The following is a 17,298-nucleotide window of genomic DNA, read 5'->3' on the forward strand; positions in this document are numbered from 1 at the left end:
TCACCTTATACTATAACAAGGGATCTAAAGCAAAAGAAAGCTATACAAATTCTCATCGTCTTTGACAGGAAAAATTACACAAATTGAACGTCCTTGGTAAAACTTTTCATAAATTTATTATAATTGTAAATGAAATATAAAATTTTAGTATATTTTGTAATTATTCCTTTAGTTCCATTTTTTCTGGCAGATTTGCAACTAAGAGGTAAAAGGGGCGAATCAGATGACGTTTGCAAGGAAACAACAATGAAACAAGAAATCAAACTCATACAAAGGACAAGTATGGGTGGAAGAGACAATAGATGCTTGCATATAAGCGCAACTTAACAGTGTAACAGATAAAAAGAAACTATAGGAGAGAATAGACGAGCTCGTTTAATCAGCAGATAATTAATTCACACCTTGAGCTAATTCTATGGAGACAAGGTTTCCATGAACCAGTTATGACCTGTTGGGAAAATACTTTGGTCAAATTGTTGACAGCCTATCTATGTATTTACTCCGAATCAAACTAAAGAAGGAGTTTTAATCGTTTCCACCAACAACAGAGAGCAAGTGGAGAGCACCGACAAGCTCATGGATGCTTTCAACCAACAATGAAACAACCCAGTCTCAGTTTGGCCAACAATAACATATCCAGTCAACTTCAAGATCGCTTTTATAAACTCATTACATATAAGCTCATGTTTATACAGCTTATATTGTCTTTGAAGAGAAAATCATGGCAGTTAGTTGCTAATTATATTTCATATACCAAATTTGCATTTGCAGGTTTTTATTACCTTGTAAACATGTAAATTACCCATATACAATTATTATACAATTTTTAAATACGTTGGAGGCAATAGAAATATTTAAATTGACTATATAATAACAAGTCATTATTAGACAAAGAGTATCATTTATGAAGAAAAAATCAATTCAGGTCTTTCCTAATTCTACGATAATTTCTATACAGGTATGATATAATTTTTAAAGACTTCGTGGCGCAACGGTAGCGCGTCTGACTCCAGATCAGAAGGTTGCGTGTTCGAATCACGTCGAGGTCATAATTTTTTTATTATTATTTTATTAAGGTTGAATAACACATCATCACAAAATGGCTGACCACTGGTTGAAACGACAATTCGTTTTTTTAAGAATTTTATTGACGACAGAATGTAACTTACTCCATAGCCGAGTGGTTAATGTGTCGGGCTTGTGACCTGTACATCACGACTTCGAATCCCGCCGGAGCTTTTTGTTGTTTCTTACTGAATTGAATTTTTTAGATACTTATTTTTATACCCAAACTTATTTAACACATGTACGGTTTATTTATCATTATATCTTTCATAATCAAATAATTTACAGTTAATTTTCCAGGTGTGTTATTCCACCCTAATAAAACTATTCTATTGATAAAACTAAACAGGCATGTAGCATCAGGGGGGGCCTGCCCCCCCCCCCCCCCCACTTTTTCTCGCAGCAACAATTTTTTTACAATTTACATATAAAAAAAATGAATTATAATGGAGTTGGCCCCCCCACTTTTTTTGAAGTTAGTAAAAATTTGATATGAAAATAAGGAAATGAGTAGTTAAATTGAATATTACCCCCCCCCCCCCCCCCCCACGGATTAGGAATTTCCTGATTTTTGGAGGGGGAAAAAATTGGTAGGGAAGAATTTTTTTTTGGAAGTATAGTTGTGCCCCCCCCCCCCCTCCACGAATTAGGATTTTTAAGATTTTTACCACCTTAAATACTCATTATGATATTAAGGATGTGCAGAATACTGTGCGTCTTGTATGAATATCTTAAATAATCGATCATCAGTTATTCGGTGTCATTAATTTTTATTTTTCAAATGATGAATAACAGCTTATAAAACTTTTGATATTTATGACCTATTTGTAAACTATAGAATGTATGGTAAATTTAACAAATGATAAATAGTCATTGTTTCTTATAATTTGTTGTCTTATCGAATTCTGTCGTTGATAATAGATCAGGGCTGTGATCATCATATTTATGTGCAGACTATCTTGGATATTTACAATATTATAGTAAGAGAGAATCAATTTTGAATTTCAGTGAGACTCAGTGTTGTATTTTTTTCAAACAATTTTTGTTTTGTTAGTTTGACGTTACAAATATATTATGATTATGCAATCGCACCATTACGTCTATTCAACATGATTGTATTAAGCATTATACAATTTGTGCTGTTTTTTAGGTCAATACGATGATTAAGCTACCCGAGAAGAGCCTGAGGCGAAGTGAATATTGTACTACGATGGTATATATTTCATAGAGTAATGCAAAATTTATCTACAAATAGTTTGTGATTTATGATTTTGAAACATTTATTCATAATTTACACAGTAAAAGATATTTTTATGGATTTCATTGATGAAAATTATTATTATAAAGTCATATTGTAAATTTTGTATTTACACCCACCCAATAAATTCAAAATTTACAACATGTAATAGTTCCTTTGATGTATATTTTGAGAACATTAACTTGCACACGCGCGTACGAGACAAAGCCAAATCTATAAACCCTTTTAAGTATGCAAAAAATTTGTTTTATGGCTTCATGCTCTTCATCAATTTATGGCTATATCAAATCATTTCAGATTCGATCAACTTTCGTCGAAATCTGTAAAAGTTTATTGATCTTTTCTTTAATCTGTTTCCCTTTCATTTGTAATAGATAAACCACGGTATGTATGATTATAATACATTTATTGAAATCATTTTCATAAAAACAACAAAAATGTTCTTTATTTTGTATTAATAATTACATGCTATTTTCTACATATGGAGACTTCGTGGCGCAACGGTAGCGCGTCTGACTCCAGATCAGAAGGTTGCGTGTTCGAATCACGTCGAGGTCAAAAGATTTTTTATTTTCAATCTTTTAATCTCGGAGATGTATTTACGATTCTGTGTGTTTTATATAGACTATGTTATATATATATATATATATATATATATATATATATATATATATATAAACAGATTACCTAAATTATCTAAACAGAGTAAAATAGAGATTAAAATGCGCAACATGTATTTATATATATCATAATTATAAATTGTGCTGAACTCCATAGCAAGTCTAATAAGCAGACATTTCTTTATAAATATTTAAATTTATGAATATATATCACATTTTTAAATTGATTTTAACTCTTATTACAAGCCTAATTAGAAGACAGTTCATGAATATTAAAAAAATTAAAATATGGAAAATAATGAAAGTAAAAAGGACGAAAACTCCTGTAACTTCTATCATCAATTACATACTGAAAATGTTAATTTCACAAAAAACTCTTTAGTTCAGATCGCCCTACAAATTAGTTGCATGTCTGAAGTTCCCCGTCCGAAAAAATTCGGACGAGTGTCGTCCATTTAAATTGTTTTCAGACAAAGCTACAGACCTGCAGTTTATACCTACAAATATGCATACTATTATGAAACAGTACAACACAGTTAAAAATAAAGGTTATGAACAGTATTTGATTATTTTCAGTGATTAATGTGCTGTCTTTTGTTGTTTTTCTGTCTTACTGATATTTCATTTCTTAAGTACACCTTTACATCTTTTATTTGATCCTTTATTTAAGGTTACTTTAAAATTTCTTGTTGAAGAAATTAATAATTGAGTATAAGCAGTACCAACATAGACGTTTATTGTCAACATGGTGTTAGCTATCAAATATTTTTGTTGTGATATTCGACATTTAAATGTGTTAAAAGAAACGGGACATGTGCTCTACTTGTAAATAATGAGTGGATTTTAAACGAAGATTTACGGAGAGATTGCCATTACCCGTCTGCGTTCCACTAATCTGATCCAATTATACTTCAGTATTTGTTGTATCGATTTCTTCAATCTTTTAAAACCCTCAAGAAGGCCCCAATCAGGAGGGATTTAAACGCAGATGATCTATATTAAACTTCAACTAAATTTAAAAGTATAATTTTGATTGGAAGTCTCGGGTCTCGAGTAGATCGTCTCCGAGACTTGATACACTTAGCAACGGGAAGGTAAGCGAAGCGACTACTGATTAAGGAAATTCGGGTTTCTTGTAATTTATTATTTATTTACAAGATATATATATTTAAAATTACGCATTACGAGAGCCGAGTATAGCAGAAATGTTAAGGGGATAAAATATTAATTTATTTACTAGCTTTATTGCAGAGCAATTGATTCTTCCAGTCCCGTCGCAAGATTGATCGCGATAACTAGGGATTATCACCTGTAGAAAACACCTTTCTAAAACACACCTGAAATTTTTCGCAGGTCCTAGAGACAACTATGCCGTCCAATTCTGCCTCAGAGAAGGGTCGGGAGAACAAAATTTACCGCACCCCCAGCACCCCTCCCCCGGACGTTCAGTTGGAGAAGGAGAAAGGGTTCGTACTGGATTGTAGTGCTGTTAGCAGTATCTCAACGGATTACTCGAAAACCAACCCAAAGCTGGGTCCGGTCATCCCTCCCTACAACTCCCAAAAGGACAAACATGTGGACGAGTACTTTGAGTTCATTGGCGTGAACGAAACATTGGAGAAAACGGGACAGGTAAGAATATTTTTTTTTCTGTTTTTGCTCTGAAGATCGCATCTGTGTAAGTGAGGATCGATCTATGCTTCTACGGTGAGACTTAAAGCAATATTTACTATTGAGCTGGTTCCTTTTGATGAATTCAAGTCAAAGCATTGGTTGTTTTTGCTGTGCAATTCCAACAGACAGGGTTTTTGATATGATAAATGTAGGTCATTATTTGTTCTAGTTTTGGAACTTCATTGTTTCTGGTTTATTTACAAGTAAATCACATGCATATTTTCTGTTAAATTATGCATGAGCAAACATATTCTTATTGTTTATTGATGCACATCTCCCATATCTACATTAGCTCGCCCTTACTGACGTCTCTTGAAAAATGAAACTATATGTTTCGTTATAAATGCAATTGATTAGAGCCATTATTAAAGACTAACAGCTTCTGAAGTTAATGTTGAACATTTAGAATGATTAGTTCAAAAAATCTCGCACGGACAGAAATATTTCATTAATAGTAGCATTGTTATATAAACTTTCCTATTATGTATGCTTAACAGTTTCTCTATAAGTACAACCAAAAGTTATGTAAAAATAAATAAGAAAATAAACTGCTCAGCAGTCAATTGAGACCATAAAATTCCATTAATCTCTTTAAACCTCGGGAAGAGGTAGTGTTTGTTATGTTTTTAATATGAAGTGAATTATTAACTATTGATGACAAAATATAAGATTTATAGTTTTAATTTATTCCTTGTCAATCGATATGAGCACTGAAAAAGTCAGCATGGGGTTCCTGAATTTCTCTGCATTAAATGTCTCGCCACACATTACGGAGCATACTTTATTTCAGTTCAAGCACCCATATGTGGCAGAGTATTACCGAAACAAACACACTTGTCCGATATATTGAGTAGTTGAATATTCACTCAAGTCTCGCCACATATTGAAAACGATACATAATTCACATGTCATAACTGATAAGATTATCGTTACACAGGTAATATCCAACCCCACGAGGCGATAAAACCGACCCGTGTATATCTTCGTATGTACATGTACGTGTATATTAAAGTAAAACTTGGTGATAACTGTATCGATAGGTTAACGATAAAAAAAATCTGTCAAATTTACCTCTTAGCTTTGATATGATTTTGATGATACTTAGATACACCCAAAACCTACTGTGCAAAAAGATGTAACATTATTAAATTTTCTCTCTGGACATTTTCCATACGCTTAACAAGTATTGAATGTCATCGAGTTGGAAAAGTAATGTTATTAAGCCATGTATTGGGTGATCGTTAGCCTTATCACTGCATACAAAGATCATTCATACTCTTTGTCATAAAACATTTAAAATGGAAGGTTCCTTTTGCACAAATCAATGATTAAACTTTGGAAGCAGTGCACACACGTCTCTGCTCAATCCCCCGGTATTATGTTTTAACGTGTTTCGCCGACACATGAATGAACAGAAAAAACAAATCCCAGAATCAATACCCAACTCACTACTAAACGGTTCGAATACAAACAGCTTTCTGCACGAACCTCAATGTTAAAAAATATGAAATGTCCAGTTACAGTATAAAATATACTATAGGAAGTATTTTGTTCTACTCCAGTTATGTAAATTTGGTATTTACTGCCACCGGGTAAACTCAAAATTTACAAAACGACATTCAGTATAAAAGTAATATTTTGACTCATTATATAATATTTGTGCTGTTGAATATCTTATTCAGACTGAGGGTGGTACTTCAATAGAGGGGCCGGTAGCAGACTATTTTAATGATAAAGGAACGGGTTTCCAGTATTTATCCCTATATAGCTCTCTCTCTCTCTCTCTCTCTCTCTCTCTTTCTCTCTCTCTCTCTCTCTCTCTCTCTATCTCGTAATTTGTTATGTAAGAGCCATCAGTTATATTGACATGAAAATATCTCGATGTTTTATCATTTGAAAAGCATACAATTACCTCGATCAGAATTACTATATTCGACTGAAATATTTAAACTAAACATGTGTACATGTATGATAAATGTACTTGCTGTTTATCTTTTTTTTCTTCGAAATATTACATCGTTTTCCCTGAGGATGCATTGCTTCATTGTTAATTTCATTATTCCAAAGGTCACTCTGGGGAAACGACTGATGGCCACGCCCAGTTCATGCAGGGGGTCCAGCCAGTCATTGGATACAACGGAAAGTTCGGATATCGTAGGAACACCCCATGGCTTAGGAAAGACCCTTCACCATTCGGGACTGGCAGTAGATCGGCCACTCATTAATGGTGGCGTGTTCGTTGAAATATATCCCTTTAAATATTATGTACATGAAATACAAATTTTTATGGAAAAAAACAATCATATCACCATTTCATTGGAATACACTGTGCGTACATGAATTTATCATTCAGTTAGAAATATGTGATATACAGTACATGAACCCATTCTTTTTCCGTGTATGAGAATTTGTTGATAGCTACTTTAGATTCATGTTATTGTCAAGAAGAAAAACAAACTTGCTCATATTAACCAGTATTACATATGTTCTGTTGATAACACAGGTTCGGCTTAGTATTATTAGCGCGTTAAATAATTATCGCTTTCCTTCGAGATATGAACAGTTGTGGGTTGACCAAATTTTTAACATTAATAGAGTAGAAAGTTTTATTATTGCTTGTTGAAATCCTTTTCCTATAAATTTAGTTTGAATTTATCTGTGTTGGTTTTTGTTCATGTTTTGCAATAATAAAAGACAATGTTTATATATTCATTTCTGTGTCTTCATGAATACATTCTTATGTCAGATATATTAATATTTAAAATCTCAATATCCGTTCTCGCATTACTTTATCCATCGCCTTTATGTTCAATGAGCGAAGGAGGGAAGTTGTGAGAAAGGAAGCAAGCGTTCGAAACCCTCAGAACAACCTGCAATTTATAAATCAAAAATTCAATCTATTCTATTCTCTTGCGTTAAAAACTCGATGTAATATTCAAAGGATTGGCGTGTGTACACGACGATGTAATTGAATCTTTTAATAATTCATTATGGCTATGCATTTCTCGAAATCTTCCTACATAAAGAATAAATTAAAACATAACATGAAAATATTACATTAAGTATTAAGAAACCATATCGCTTTGTATTTACACGTGTACATGAATATAAACATGTACATGTATGTTGTGTGAATACAATCCATAAATAGTGAAGGTGCGGTTTTCGATATTTTTCATAGTCTTTTTTTTCTCAAGTAAAATAATTATACCCGCACTTTCTAAAGAAAGTTCAGGTATATTGTTGTTACCCTGTTCCGTCCGTCCGTCCGTCCGTCTGTCACGTTCTACTTTCTCAAACTGCTCATACATCTTATAAACCAGCAAACTGAACTCTTGGAGTATGATTTGGGGTATCATGTTGTTTTGTAAAAAGGTTTCAAAAATTCTCTGTTAGTCCTGGTGGTCAAATAATTGGTAAAAAATGACGTTTTTTCAATAAAAACCTTCTTCCTCGAACTCCTCCTACGTTTTCAACAGTAGACAATTCATCTTTTGGAATATGTTTTAGGGTATCCTATAGATGCGCAATAAGGTTTCGGAATTTTCAATTTTGTCCTGGGGGTCATTTAATGGCTGAAAAATGACGTTTTTTTTTTGTTTTTTTTTGTTTTTTTTTTTAACAAAAAAACTGGTTTCAAAAACGTCAATTTTATTTGGCAGTAGCCAAATGATCTTCTAGAATATGATTGGGGGTGTCATATTGAGGTGTGATCAGGTTCCAGAATTTTTTTTTATTTAGGGGATCAGTGGGCAACAAAAATTGACGGTTTTTTTGCAAAAAAAGTATGGTTCCCAGAACTCCTCTTACAACTTTTGGAGTATATACGTCATCTCTTGGGATATAATTGGGGCTGTCCTATAGATGTGCAATAAGGTTTTAAAAATTTAAATTTCATCCAGGGAGTCAAATAGTAGCAGAAAATTGACGTTTATCACAGAGTTCATATTTCTACCTTGGGATCAATAACTAGTATCCATTGACAAGTTAAAATTAATAACAATAAATGATTCAAATTATGAATGTTTATACTCCACATTCACCCCCCCCCCCCCCCCCCACACCCCAATCTAACCTGGTTCTAAAGATTCGGTCTTCTTAATACATTCTTACATGTGCACAGTAGTAAATTTTAAATCATTTCTTGATTGCTTTTTCTCTCCTGATGCACATTAACATTTTGGAAATTGCTTAATTCAATTTTTCGTGGGGTCAGAACAGTCCCATAAGGTCATGACCTACATTGTATTTGATGCATTATAATACAATAAGAAAGAAGTACTCCTTCCTTCCTATTATTACTCATATAAAAATGATAAGTGTCTACATTTACTTACATGTAATACACAAATTTAATAAGAAGTTGTTTATACAGGGTCAATATGGGGTCAACTCAATAGTGCAAGTCTGACAAATGAAAAAAATAACTTTTGCAACTAAAATGACAAAAACTTTACAAATGCAATAGGATATGTAATGATGATAAGCTTATTTAAATATTAAAAGATGATGATACAGTATGCTGTCAAAGGGAGATCACATTTAGAAAGTGAAAGTAGAACTTATCTATGCTGGCATCTCATTATATTGTGCTACTGCTACTACATGTATTATGCTTACCTATATTGGTCAACATCATAATGATAATCCAATTAAAACACAATAATGAATTACTTTAGCTGATCTTTACTAATCCTTTTCTGCATATGAAAAACACATACTGCGAGACATGTATGTATACAATCGAAGAGCTGGGTATATAAAACTAGTACCCGCTAATGAGACCTGCACACCTGTGTTGTGTACGTAACTTCCGACAAAGATCAGTTATTTGTAACATGTAAGAGCATTGGGGTCCAAGGTGTGTTTTTGGTAATTTTACTATTGATATAAATAAATTTTCATGGGGGGGGGGGGGGGGGGTCTTGACCCCTCACTCCCACCCCTTCTCTAAATCTGTGCACACGATGATGTACATGTAGGCACACAGAAGCAAATCTAAAACCGGCAACCGCCACGGGGAGGGGGCATAATTTAATTTTTAATTTTGTTTGTAATAATTATATGAACGATTATACTTTCTATGTCATGAAATGTAAAGATTATTGATTAACTCAAAATTCACTGTAAACATTTCAACCACAAAATGCACATAAAGTGCTAATCATGTGTAATATCATATGGGAAGGGATCTCATCCTTCAGTTATGAAAATTATAATTTTAAATGTATTACCGGAGCTTGCATGTGGCCTTTATTTTTAATTAAACTGATACACAACAGTGTTATTTAGGGGCAAACACTTGGTGCTGGTATTACTGTCTAATGACAGCATCTAGTTTATTATGTTTCAAAATGATTTTTTTTGCATGTACTTACCAGAGAATATTTATATAAGTATATTGTGAGCATTTTTATACAAGCACATATAATATGACTTAAAGGAAACAGAAATCACAGTTTATTGTTAACAAATATCACATGAATTAATGATTTCAAGGTTTGACATTGCACATCAGCATGTTTTAAGTTTTTAGTTGACATTTCTCTTACTTCTTCTTTCACATCTTGGACACTGGGCACCCCTCTTGGCAAAACAATGTCTGTTAATACAAAAAATAAATGTCAAGTTAAAATTGTTATGACCATCAAATGTTCTACATTTTAAGAATAACAATTCAAAGTCATATAATATTTTGCAACAATCATATAAAAAAAGCAGAATAAAATGTACCAGGTAATTGATGTATACATAAATTTGTATGATGTAACATCAACTATATCCATGCGCGGATCCAGAAAATTTTTTCCAGGGGGGGGGGGGGTCCGACGGTTATTTGAGTTTGCCAGGGGGGTGGGGGGGTCCGAGGCATATTTTACGTAATTTCATAATGCAAGTTAAAGAAATTTATATTTGATGGGGGGGTTGGGTTCCGACACCCCTAACGCCCCCCCCCCCCCATAGAGCCGCGCATGTATATCTATATTCCTACATCTGTTTATATATTTGTTAGTACCAATAATGGTGTGCTATGATATAATACAATGATAAGACTTACCTGTGGAGGACATAAGAACACTGAGAACAGACCACTGCTATGCTATCAAAGGGGAATAATGTTTCTTTGTCATCACACAACTCACAGATAAAGCCCTTTGCCTGACATTTCTAAAGAGGAGGAATGAAAATACCATATATTAATGTAGTAATATACCTTATATAATCACAAATATTTTTTAAATTGCCATTTTCCATGAAATTGAAAAGAGAAAATTTTTACTTATAGGTACACCACTGGCCTACCCCTCTATCTCTGATTCTAATATACAGCTGAACTTCGTTATCTTGAACACTGATATCTCGAATACAATGGATATGTCAAAGTAATTTGTAAGTCCCAACCACTTACATGTATTTTAAAACTATTTCATCCTCAATATCTCAAATACTAGAAATATCTCAAAGTTTTTAAACAGTCCAATCTAGTTCGAGATAAAGAAGTTTTTAATACTGTAATTATTTTAATGTGTTACATGTACTATGAAAATAGATTTTCGACCACTAACTTGACAGTCTGTTTTGATGTGCTGGGCCCATGTTGTGTGTATGTTGGCCAGTTCTGGAAGGAGTGTATCTGATGTAATGTCCAGTAGATCCTGCATCGAGTATTTGTCCGAAGTCTCCACAAAGTGTTGTCGCTCACTTAGCAGCAGAAGGAACTTCTTTTTCATGGCCTCCGTACACACTAACAGGTACTTCTTCATGATTAATAGCTCCTCCCGGAGTTTCTACAACATCACATCTTTATTTAACAGAAAATATGTATTCTCTGGTTTCTCTAATTTCTATAATTTTTTTTTTTTAAATGTGTTTGGTTTAAAATTCTAATAAAAGTTTTATAAGTCAGTAGAATAAGGATGTACAAGTAGCATTTAGCACATTATACATACATGGTAATTAAAAACTAAACAAATCAGTTTATATATATTACCACAATTACAACAATAGTTTAAAGCATGTACAAGTGCATGATAAAATATGTGAAAAGACATTATTCAGAAATCATAATCATTCATAAGAGAAAATTTACTGTTTATTTTGTGATGCAGATATATCATTGCAAACATGGTATGATGTAGTGTATAAGGCTTTAAAACTTGTTGCCAAAATGTGAGATTTCTTATTTTCACCAAATAATTTCATACAAAAAAAGATAATAAACTAAATTTAAATTTTTAACTTAAAGTAGAAAATTTCAATTACTTCTTAGACCACAGAACCTAGACACCTACATTCTATGAAAATTTAAAATTACATAACATGTGCTCATGATTTAATAAAATTACCTTGACATCATTCAGTTCCTCCACAAAGTTGAATAACATTGGATTGACATCTTGTATCCTTATTACTGCTTTTGATGTCATCAGCTTCAGAAACTGCTTAGAGGCACGACTCACCTACATGTACAAAGGGGGGCATTAACAACAAATAAGTGTAATTCAATTGATAGACTCTTGCTAATTTCTGCAACCTTGTTTTGATGTGCAGATTTAAATAAATACACTCTTCAAAAATCATACTTCTTTGTACATGTCAATTAAATTATAAAAGAAATTCAATGAGGGAGAATGATTACCTTTCTTGGTTCAAAATCCCAGTTATGAAGGACTCGTGATGGAACGACCATAGTGTTATTCCAGTGACAAAGTTCACAGAAGTATTGCCCCGAGTAGTCACATAGGCGAGGCTCGCTAAATCCCGATTCTGTCAAAAGATTTAACTAAGGTTTAATTTTGATTAACTGAGAGAGAAAATATTTGATGATTTACTGTAACAGTAGATATACATTTCAATGACTTGATATACACTTTATTAAAAAAATGTTTGAATTTTGATAAGAGAAATCATATATGTTAAAGTTTACATTGTTTGTTGGGAGATGATATACATATACATGTTACTATAAAAAAATTCATTGTGAACAATAAGACCAGCAAGGAGCAGAGCTAAGGGTTCGAAATAAAATCTTATTTATGTATTTTACAGAAACCTTGTACATGTACCTTCAACCTAAAAATTTGTAAAATTTCTAACAAACCTCTTTACAAATACACAAAAAACAAACAAGAAACTAGTATACAAGACATCCAGTATTCTAAAACATACAGCTTCAAAATCAGAGCAACATGTATACATTTATTGTAAATCAAAACACTCACGAAATGATATGGCTTTGCGGCACTCAGCACAGCGGTAGTTTTGAGCAGACAGGCCTCGGTTTGGACAGATTGAAAGGAAGTACTCTGGACTTTCCAGTACCTGTGGTGTTTAACAATGTTAATTTTAAAACTACAGTACAAATGCTATTGATTATCTATAGTTTAGATTTAATGAGTAAAGTGAAGCACTGCTCGACTATTGAGGCACGCTTCACAAAAAAATGTCTCTTGGCCGCATGTACAGTCTGTAAAAACAAGTGCCTGATGCTTTACCTTTTGACTAGCACACATCCTGGTGATATTGTTCAGGCATTTATCATGACAGCTATAACCACACTCTGAAAATCAAAAGAAGGTTACAGTTTAGTACACACATTTGTATCTATAAAAATTCATAACAGATTTTTTATATTTTTTCTAAATGGGGATTTCAAAGTTACACATATATGCTGATATGTTGAGCATGTACCAGAGCATCGGAACCACTTCTGTATGACTCCCAGAATCATAGCATTACACTTCTCACAGTAGTACTTGGTGCTGCGGCTTTCTTGAGTTTGGAACTTATGTCCGACCACCAACTTCACGTCCACTGGGATTGGATCAGGTCCATCCTGTTTCAAGCACATGATGAAACTAATGAAACATTCGCAAACAGCTTTTTTTTTTTTACTTTTGTTAATTATTGGTAAAGCACTTTCTGCAGACCATACTCTTCAGGAAACAATGGTGACTGTTTTAAATTGATATGGCAATAAACATATTTTACTCTTCATATATGGGTAGCTTTATAATTGTAATACAATTGTATTTAGTGCTGAAACGAATACCATAAATCAGTATTCGAATATTCGTGAGTGCTATTCGATTCGTATTCGAATATTCGTAGACGTCATAGACAATGTATTAAGCATATATGATAGTTTGGATTACTAAGTGGGTGTATGTGTAGACTGCTTAAACATGTCAGTTCGAAGTTGACACTTAATGCATGAGTATCCATTGAATTGGGTGCGCATTTAATTTTTAAGCAAATAATAATATACTGATTTTTAAAAACTTTCCATCAACTACAATCAAAAGATTTATTACTTCTTTAATAATATATTGCAGTCCTGACTCCTGGATGAGACTGATACGTAACTTCATAAGTCAGTCCAAATATTTCCGCCATGTTTGATATAGTATTAAACAGAAAACTATTAACACTCATAACTCCGGAAATGTTCTGTTTATTTAAAAAAAAAAACAAATTATATCGAGGTATCTTTTAAAAAAAGCTTTCGATGTACCTTTCGATATTAACTCTCCGTAGCTCACACTCGTACAAACAGTTAAGCATTTTTTTTCTTCAATGTCTGACATGAATTGAAAAATCCAGAATGTTTGTCCCCGTTCGATGTAAACCCTGCTTTTACTTTCAAGGCAAACACGCATGGCGTAAGAGTCTATTACTGGGTTAAGTAATAGACTCTATCAAGCATGGCAGTCATAGATGGCTTTATATTTACTTTCGTTCCGAGTAAAATGAAATAACACGATGCTGCATAGTTTACAGTGCTTGATATGGGTGTTTAACATGTGATCGAATATTCGAATGCTAAATATACATTCGAATATTACAAATTAACTATTCATTCGCGAATATTCGAACATTCGTTTCAGCACTTCTATTTGTCACATTTTTCATGCAAACATGTATACTTCAATGATAATCAGATTTTAAATGCATTTAGAAATATAGCCATTTACTAAATGACATACTGTTATTTATTTGGATGTGTTTATACCTTCAACTCTTGAAGTTTTAGTCTCAGCTGTACCAGTTTTTGGACAAGGTTTTTGTGTCGATCAGAGTGAGGCTGGGCTCGACCAATCAGTTCTTTACAATTTTCTATTGCCATTTCTAGTTCTTCTGTGTTACTTAATCCAAAGTGCCCCTATGAAAAAGGTAAAAGAAATACCATGCATATATGTCAATATTGTCCAACTTTATAACAAACACAAAATTTTAAATAAGGAGAAATTAATTAAATTTCCATTTTGCTTTGTCATTCCTCTAAACACATCAAATGGATCCATGCAACTTTTCACCCATCTACTGTATACAATAGTACTGGACATTTACCTCTGGATGAGAAAAGTGATCCTCTGCAAGTCCAAGGTCAGCATTTGTAACATCAGGATTATCATCAGATACATTGGCCCAAGAACTGCCATTTGAACCTGCATGTATATTATTACACATTGAGGTCCAACATAAAGATATTTTTAATTACCTCAAATCAACAGTGGCTTGTGTTGGAGGTTGGAGGTTTTTAGTTTCTACAAAGGTGCAAGTCATGGTTCAAACACAGACATAAATTAAATTTGCCTTTCACAATGGTTAATAAAATTTCAAACTCAAATACTGAAAGAAATTAAAAGAATATGTACTTGCATACAATCAATTCTCCCAAGTACCATTTCTTGCCAGTGCATAACCATTGTGACATCATTTTTCGTAAATAATTTTATGTGTTGATAAAATGATATCACAATCCACTGGCAAGATATGGTAACTGGTAATGTGCCATTAACCATCTTTAAAATAAATGGACATGAAAAAAACATACTGGACTTGTATTCCTGTTCACTGCTAAGAGTGGGAATGCCATCATCTGTGTAGTGTTCCTCCTCCATGTGTAGATCTCGATCGAATGGATTGAACCGAACCTCAGAAAATACCCTCTTTAAATCTGATGTCTTCTGTGCCTCTTCCACAACCTCTCTAATGACTGGGTCTGGAGTCTCTAATGGAAAATTCACCTGTTCTTTAACGTTGCAGGAGTTTTTTAAAGACACTGAGAAACTGTCATCTTTATCACTAAGAGGTTCTGTGTCCTCTAACCCAGACAAGGGCGCAACCTCTTTGCTTAAGTCAATCTCCGTGATCGTGTAGTCTCTCTCCTCTTCTTCTGATGAGGTGAATTCCGACTCAGTGTCTGAGAGCGTTCTTACTTTATACCCCGATAACTTAACACTGGCTGTAGTGGACTCGATGTGATGTACAAGGCCACTCGACACTGAACTTTTTGTACTTACAGGGAGATCAGAGGCTCGTCTGACTGTTGATATGTCATGCTCCTCCATGGCATAAACCAGGTTTATCAATATACGTCAGAACTGAAATAACATACTTTGTTAAAATATGGCTATTGGAATATTACAAGATCAATTTCCTGTCACGCGACCAGAAATACTCTAGCTACACTCATGATAATGGTTTATGATATAGGAACGTTATATAAGTCTATGTGTTTAAATACAGAAATAAATACCCACCTTTCATTGTGCACTATAATTATTTCTAATTAATTGCCTGATTTTTATAAAGTTGGCAAAAAACAAACAATGATTTAATGTTTACAAACAAAGCGAAACGCCTATTTATTTGAAATCTCGATCCCGATTTAAATAGGATCGTATAAAAGGTAGACGGACATCTCGGCCCAACGACACCTCGGCCAAGGGCGTTTGACACCTCGGCCCAGACGGGTCGGCCCAAATTTATTGACACGTCGGCCCATGTAAAAGACATCTCGGCCCAATGAAACTTTCGGTTCTACTAAACATAAATATAAAAAAAAAAATAGGGGCAGATAATTACTTTATCTATTCATTGATTTCTTCTTTCTATTTCTCTTTTGTCGAAATTGTCGTCATTTTCTTAATTTTACTTTCTTGTTTGCTTAACAATTAGAACGTAATGGTATCATTTTTTTAAATTAATTCAATGTCTTTTACAAGTATTTGATATGTAATATTTTGATAAAATATATATGTTAATAAAATAAAAACATTTAAATCAAATAATTTTGTTTTAATTTTGCTTGAACCGAGATGTCTTTTACGTGAGCCGAGGTGTCTCAAATTTTGGGCCGACCCGTCTTGGCCGAGGTGTCCTGGGGCCGAAGTGTCGTTGGGCCGAGGTGTCGTTGGGCCGACATGTCTGACATTCGTATAAAAACTGGGCCGTGTGATACATGTACATGTAATGATGTATATAAATTTCTAATTATTCTTTTTCTTCCAACAGTTTTCTGAAACTTAAATGTCAAAACTGCAGTCAATGTGCTATCAAGGACTCCATTCTCTTTCTCTAATATTTTAAAAATTAAGAATATAAAGAAGGGATGCCAAACGGTTAATTTGATCGGAGAATTTGATTACAAATGAAATGATTGATTTAAAAAACAGTATTATTTTAATGAATTGTGTGTATGAATTATTTCTACAGAATAAACACACCCTTTACTTGCAACAAACTGTATAAAACTTAAAGTCGCCCCTCCCCAAATAAAAATAAAATAATCACGGAGACTTGACCCTCTTTCTAAATCGCTTCATGTAACAGAATTTTGGCGTCAGTAGGGACTGGCATTGCTGCTTGCAACATCAACTCTTTGCATATTCTATA

General features: G+C 33.3%; 2 protein-coding genes and 2 non-coding genes across 4 annotated transcripts; 3 read left to right on the plus strand and 1 right to left on the minus strand.

The window, feature by feature from the left end:
* Nucleotides 1–977: 977 nt before the first annotated feature.
* Trnaw-cca (transfer RNA tryptophan (anticodon CCA)) lies at nt 978–1,049 on the plus strand. The gene has a single exon. It is a non-coding gene; the product is annotated as a tRNA-Trp (tRNA).
* Nucleotides 1,050–2,809: 1,760 nt separating this feature from the next.
* Trnaw-cca (transfer RNA tryptophan (anticodon CCA)) lies at nt 2,810–2,881 on the plus strand. Its single transcript has one exon. It is a non-coding gene; the product is annotated as a tRNA-Trp (tRNA).
* Nucleotides 2,882–3,887: 1,006 nt separating this feature from the next.
* On the plus strand, nt 3,888–7,329 carry LOC105324644 (sperm microtubule associated protein 1). The gene is made up of 4 exons (XM_066085303.1): nt 3,888–4,037; nt 4,297–4,575; nt 6,300–6,385; nt 6,671–7,329. Exons 2-4 carry the CDS (start codon nt 4,312–4,314, stop codon nt 6,840–6,842), a joined length of 522 nt encoding a protein of 173 aa, XP_065941375.1. The 5' UTR covers nt 3,888–4,037; nt 4,297–4,311; the 3' UTR covers nt 6,843–7,329.
* A 2,733-nt stretch (nt 7,330–10,062) lies between these two features.
* Nucleotides 10,063–16,290, minus strand: LOC105324643 (differentially expressed in FDCP 8 homolog A). The gene is made up of 12 exons (XM_011423764.4): nt 16,164–16,290; nt 15,455–16,004; nt 14,968–15,065; nt 14,630–14,779; nt 13,309–13,453; nt 13,113–13,177; nt 12,840–12,939; nt 12,257–12,384; nt 11,964–12,077; nt 11,184–11,405; nt 10,676–10,785; nt 10,063–10,219 (listed from the first exon to the last, which is right to left on the minus strand). Exons 2-12 carry the CDS (start codon nt 15,969–15,971, stop codon nt 10,150–10,152), a joined length of 1,719 nt encoding a protein of 572 aa, XP_011422066.2. The 5' UTR covers nt 15,972–16,004; nt 16,164–16,290; the 3' UTR covers nt 10,063–10,149.
* Nucleotides 16,291–17,298: the final 1,008 nt, after the last annotated feature.

This window comes from Magallana gigas, chromosome 5 (assembly GCF_963853765.1).
Source record: "Magallana gigas chromosome 5, xbMagGiga1.1, whole genome shotgun sequence".
Taxonomy (NCBI): domain Eukaryota; kingdom Metazoa; phylum Mollusca; class Bivalvia; order Ostreida; family Ostreidae; genus Magallana; species Magallana gigas.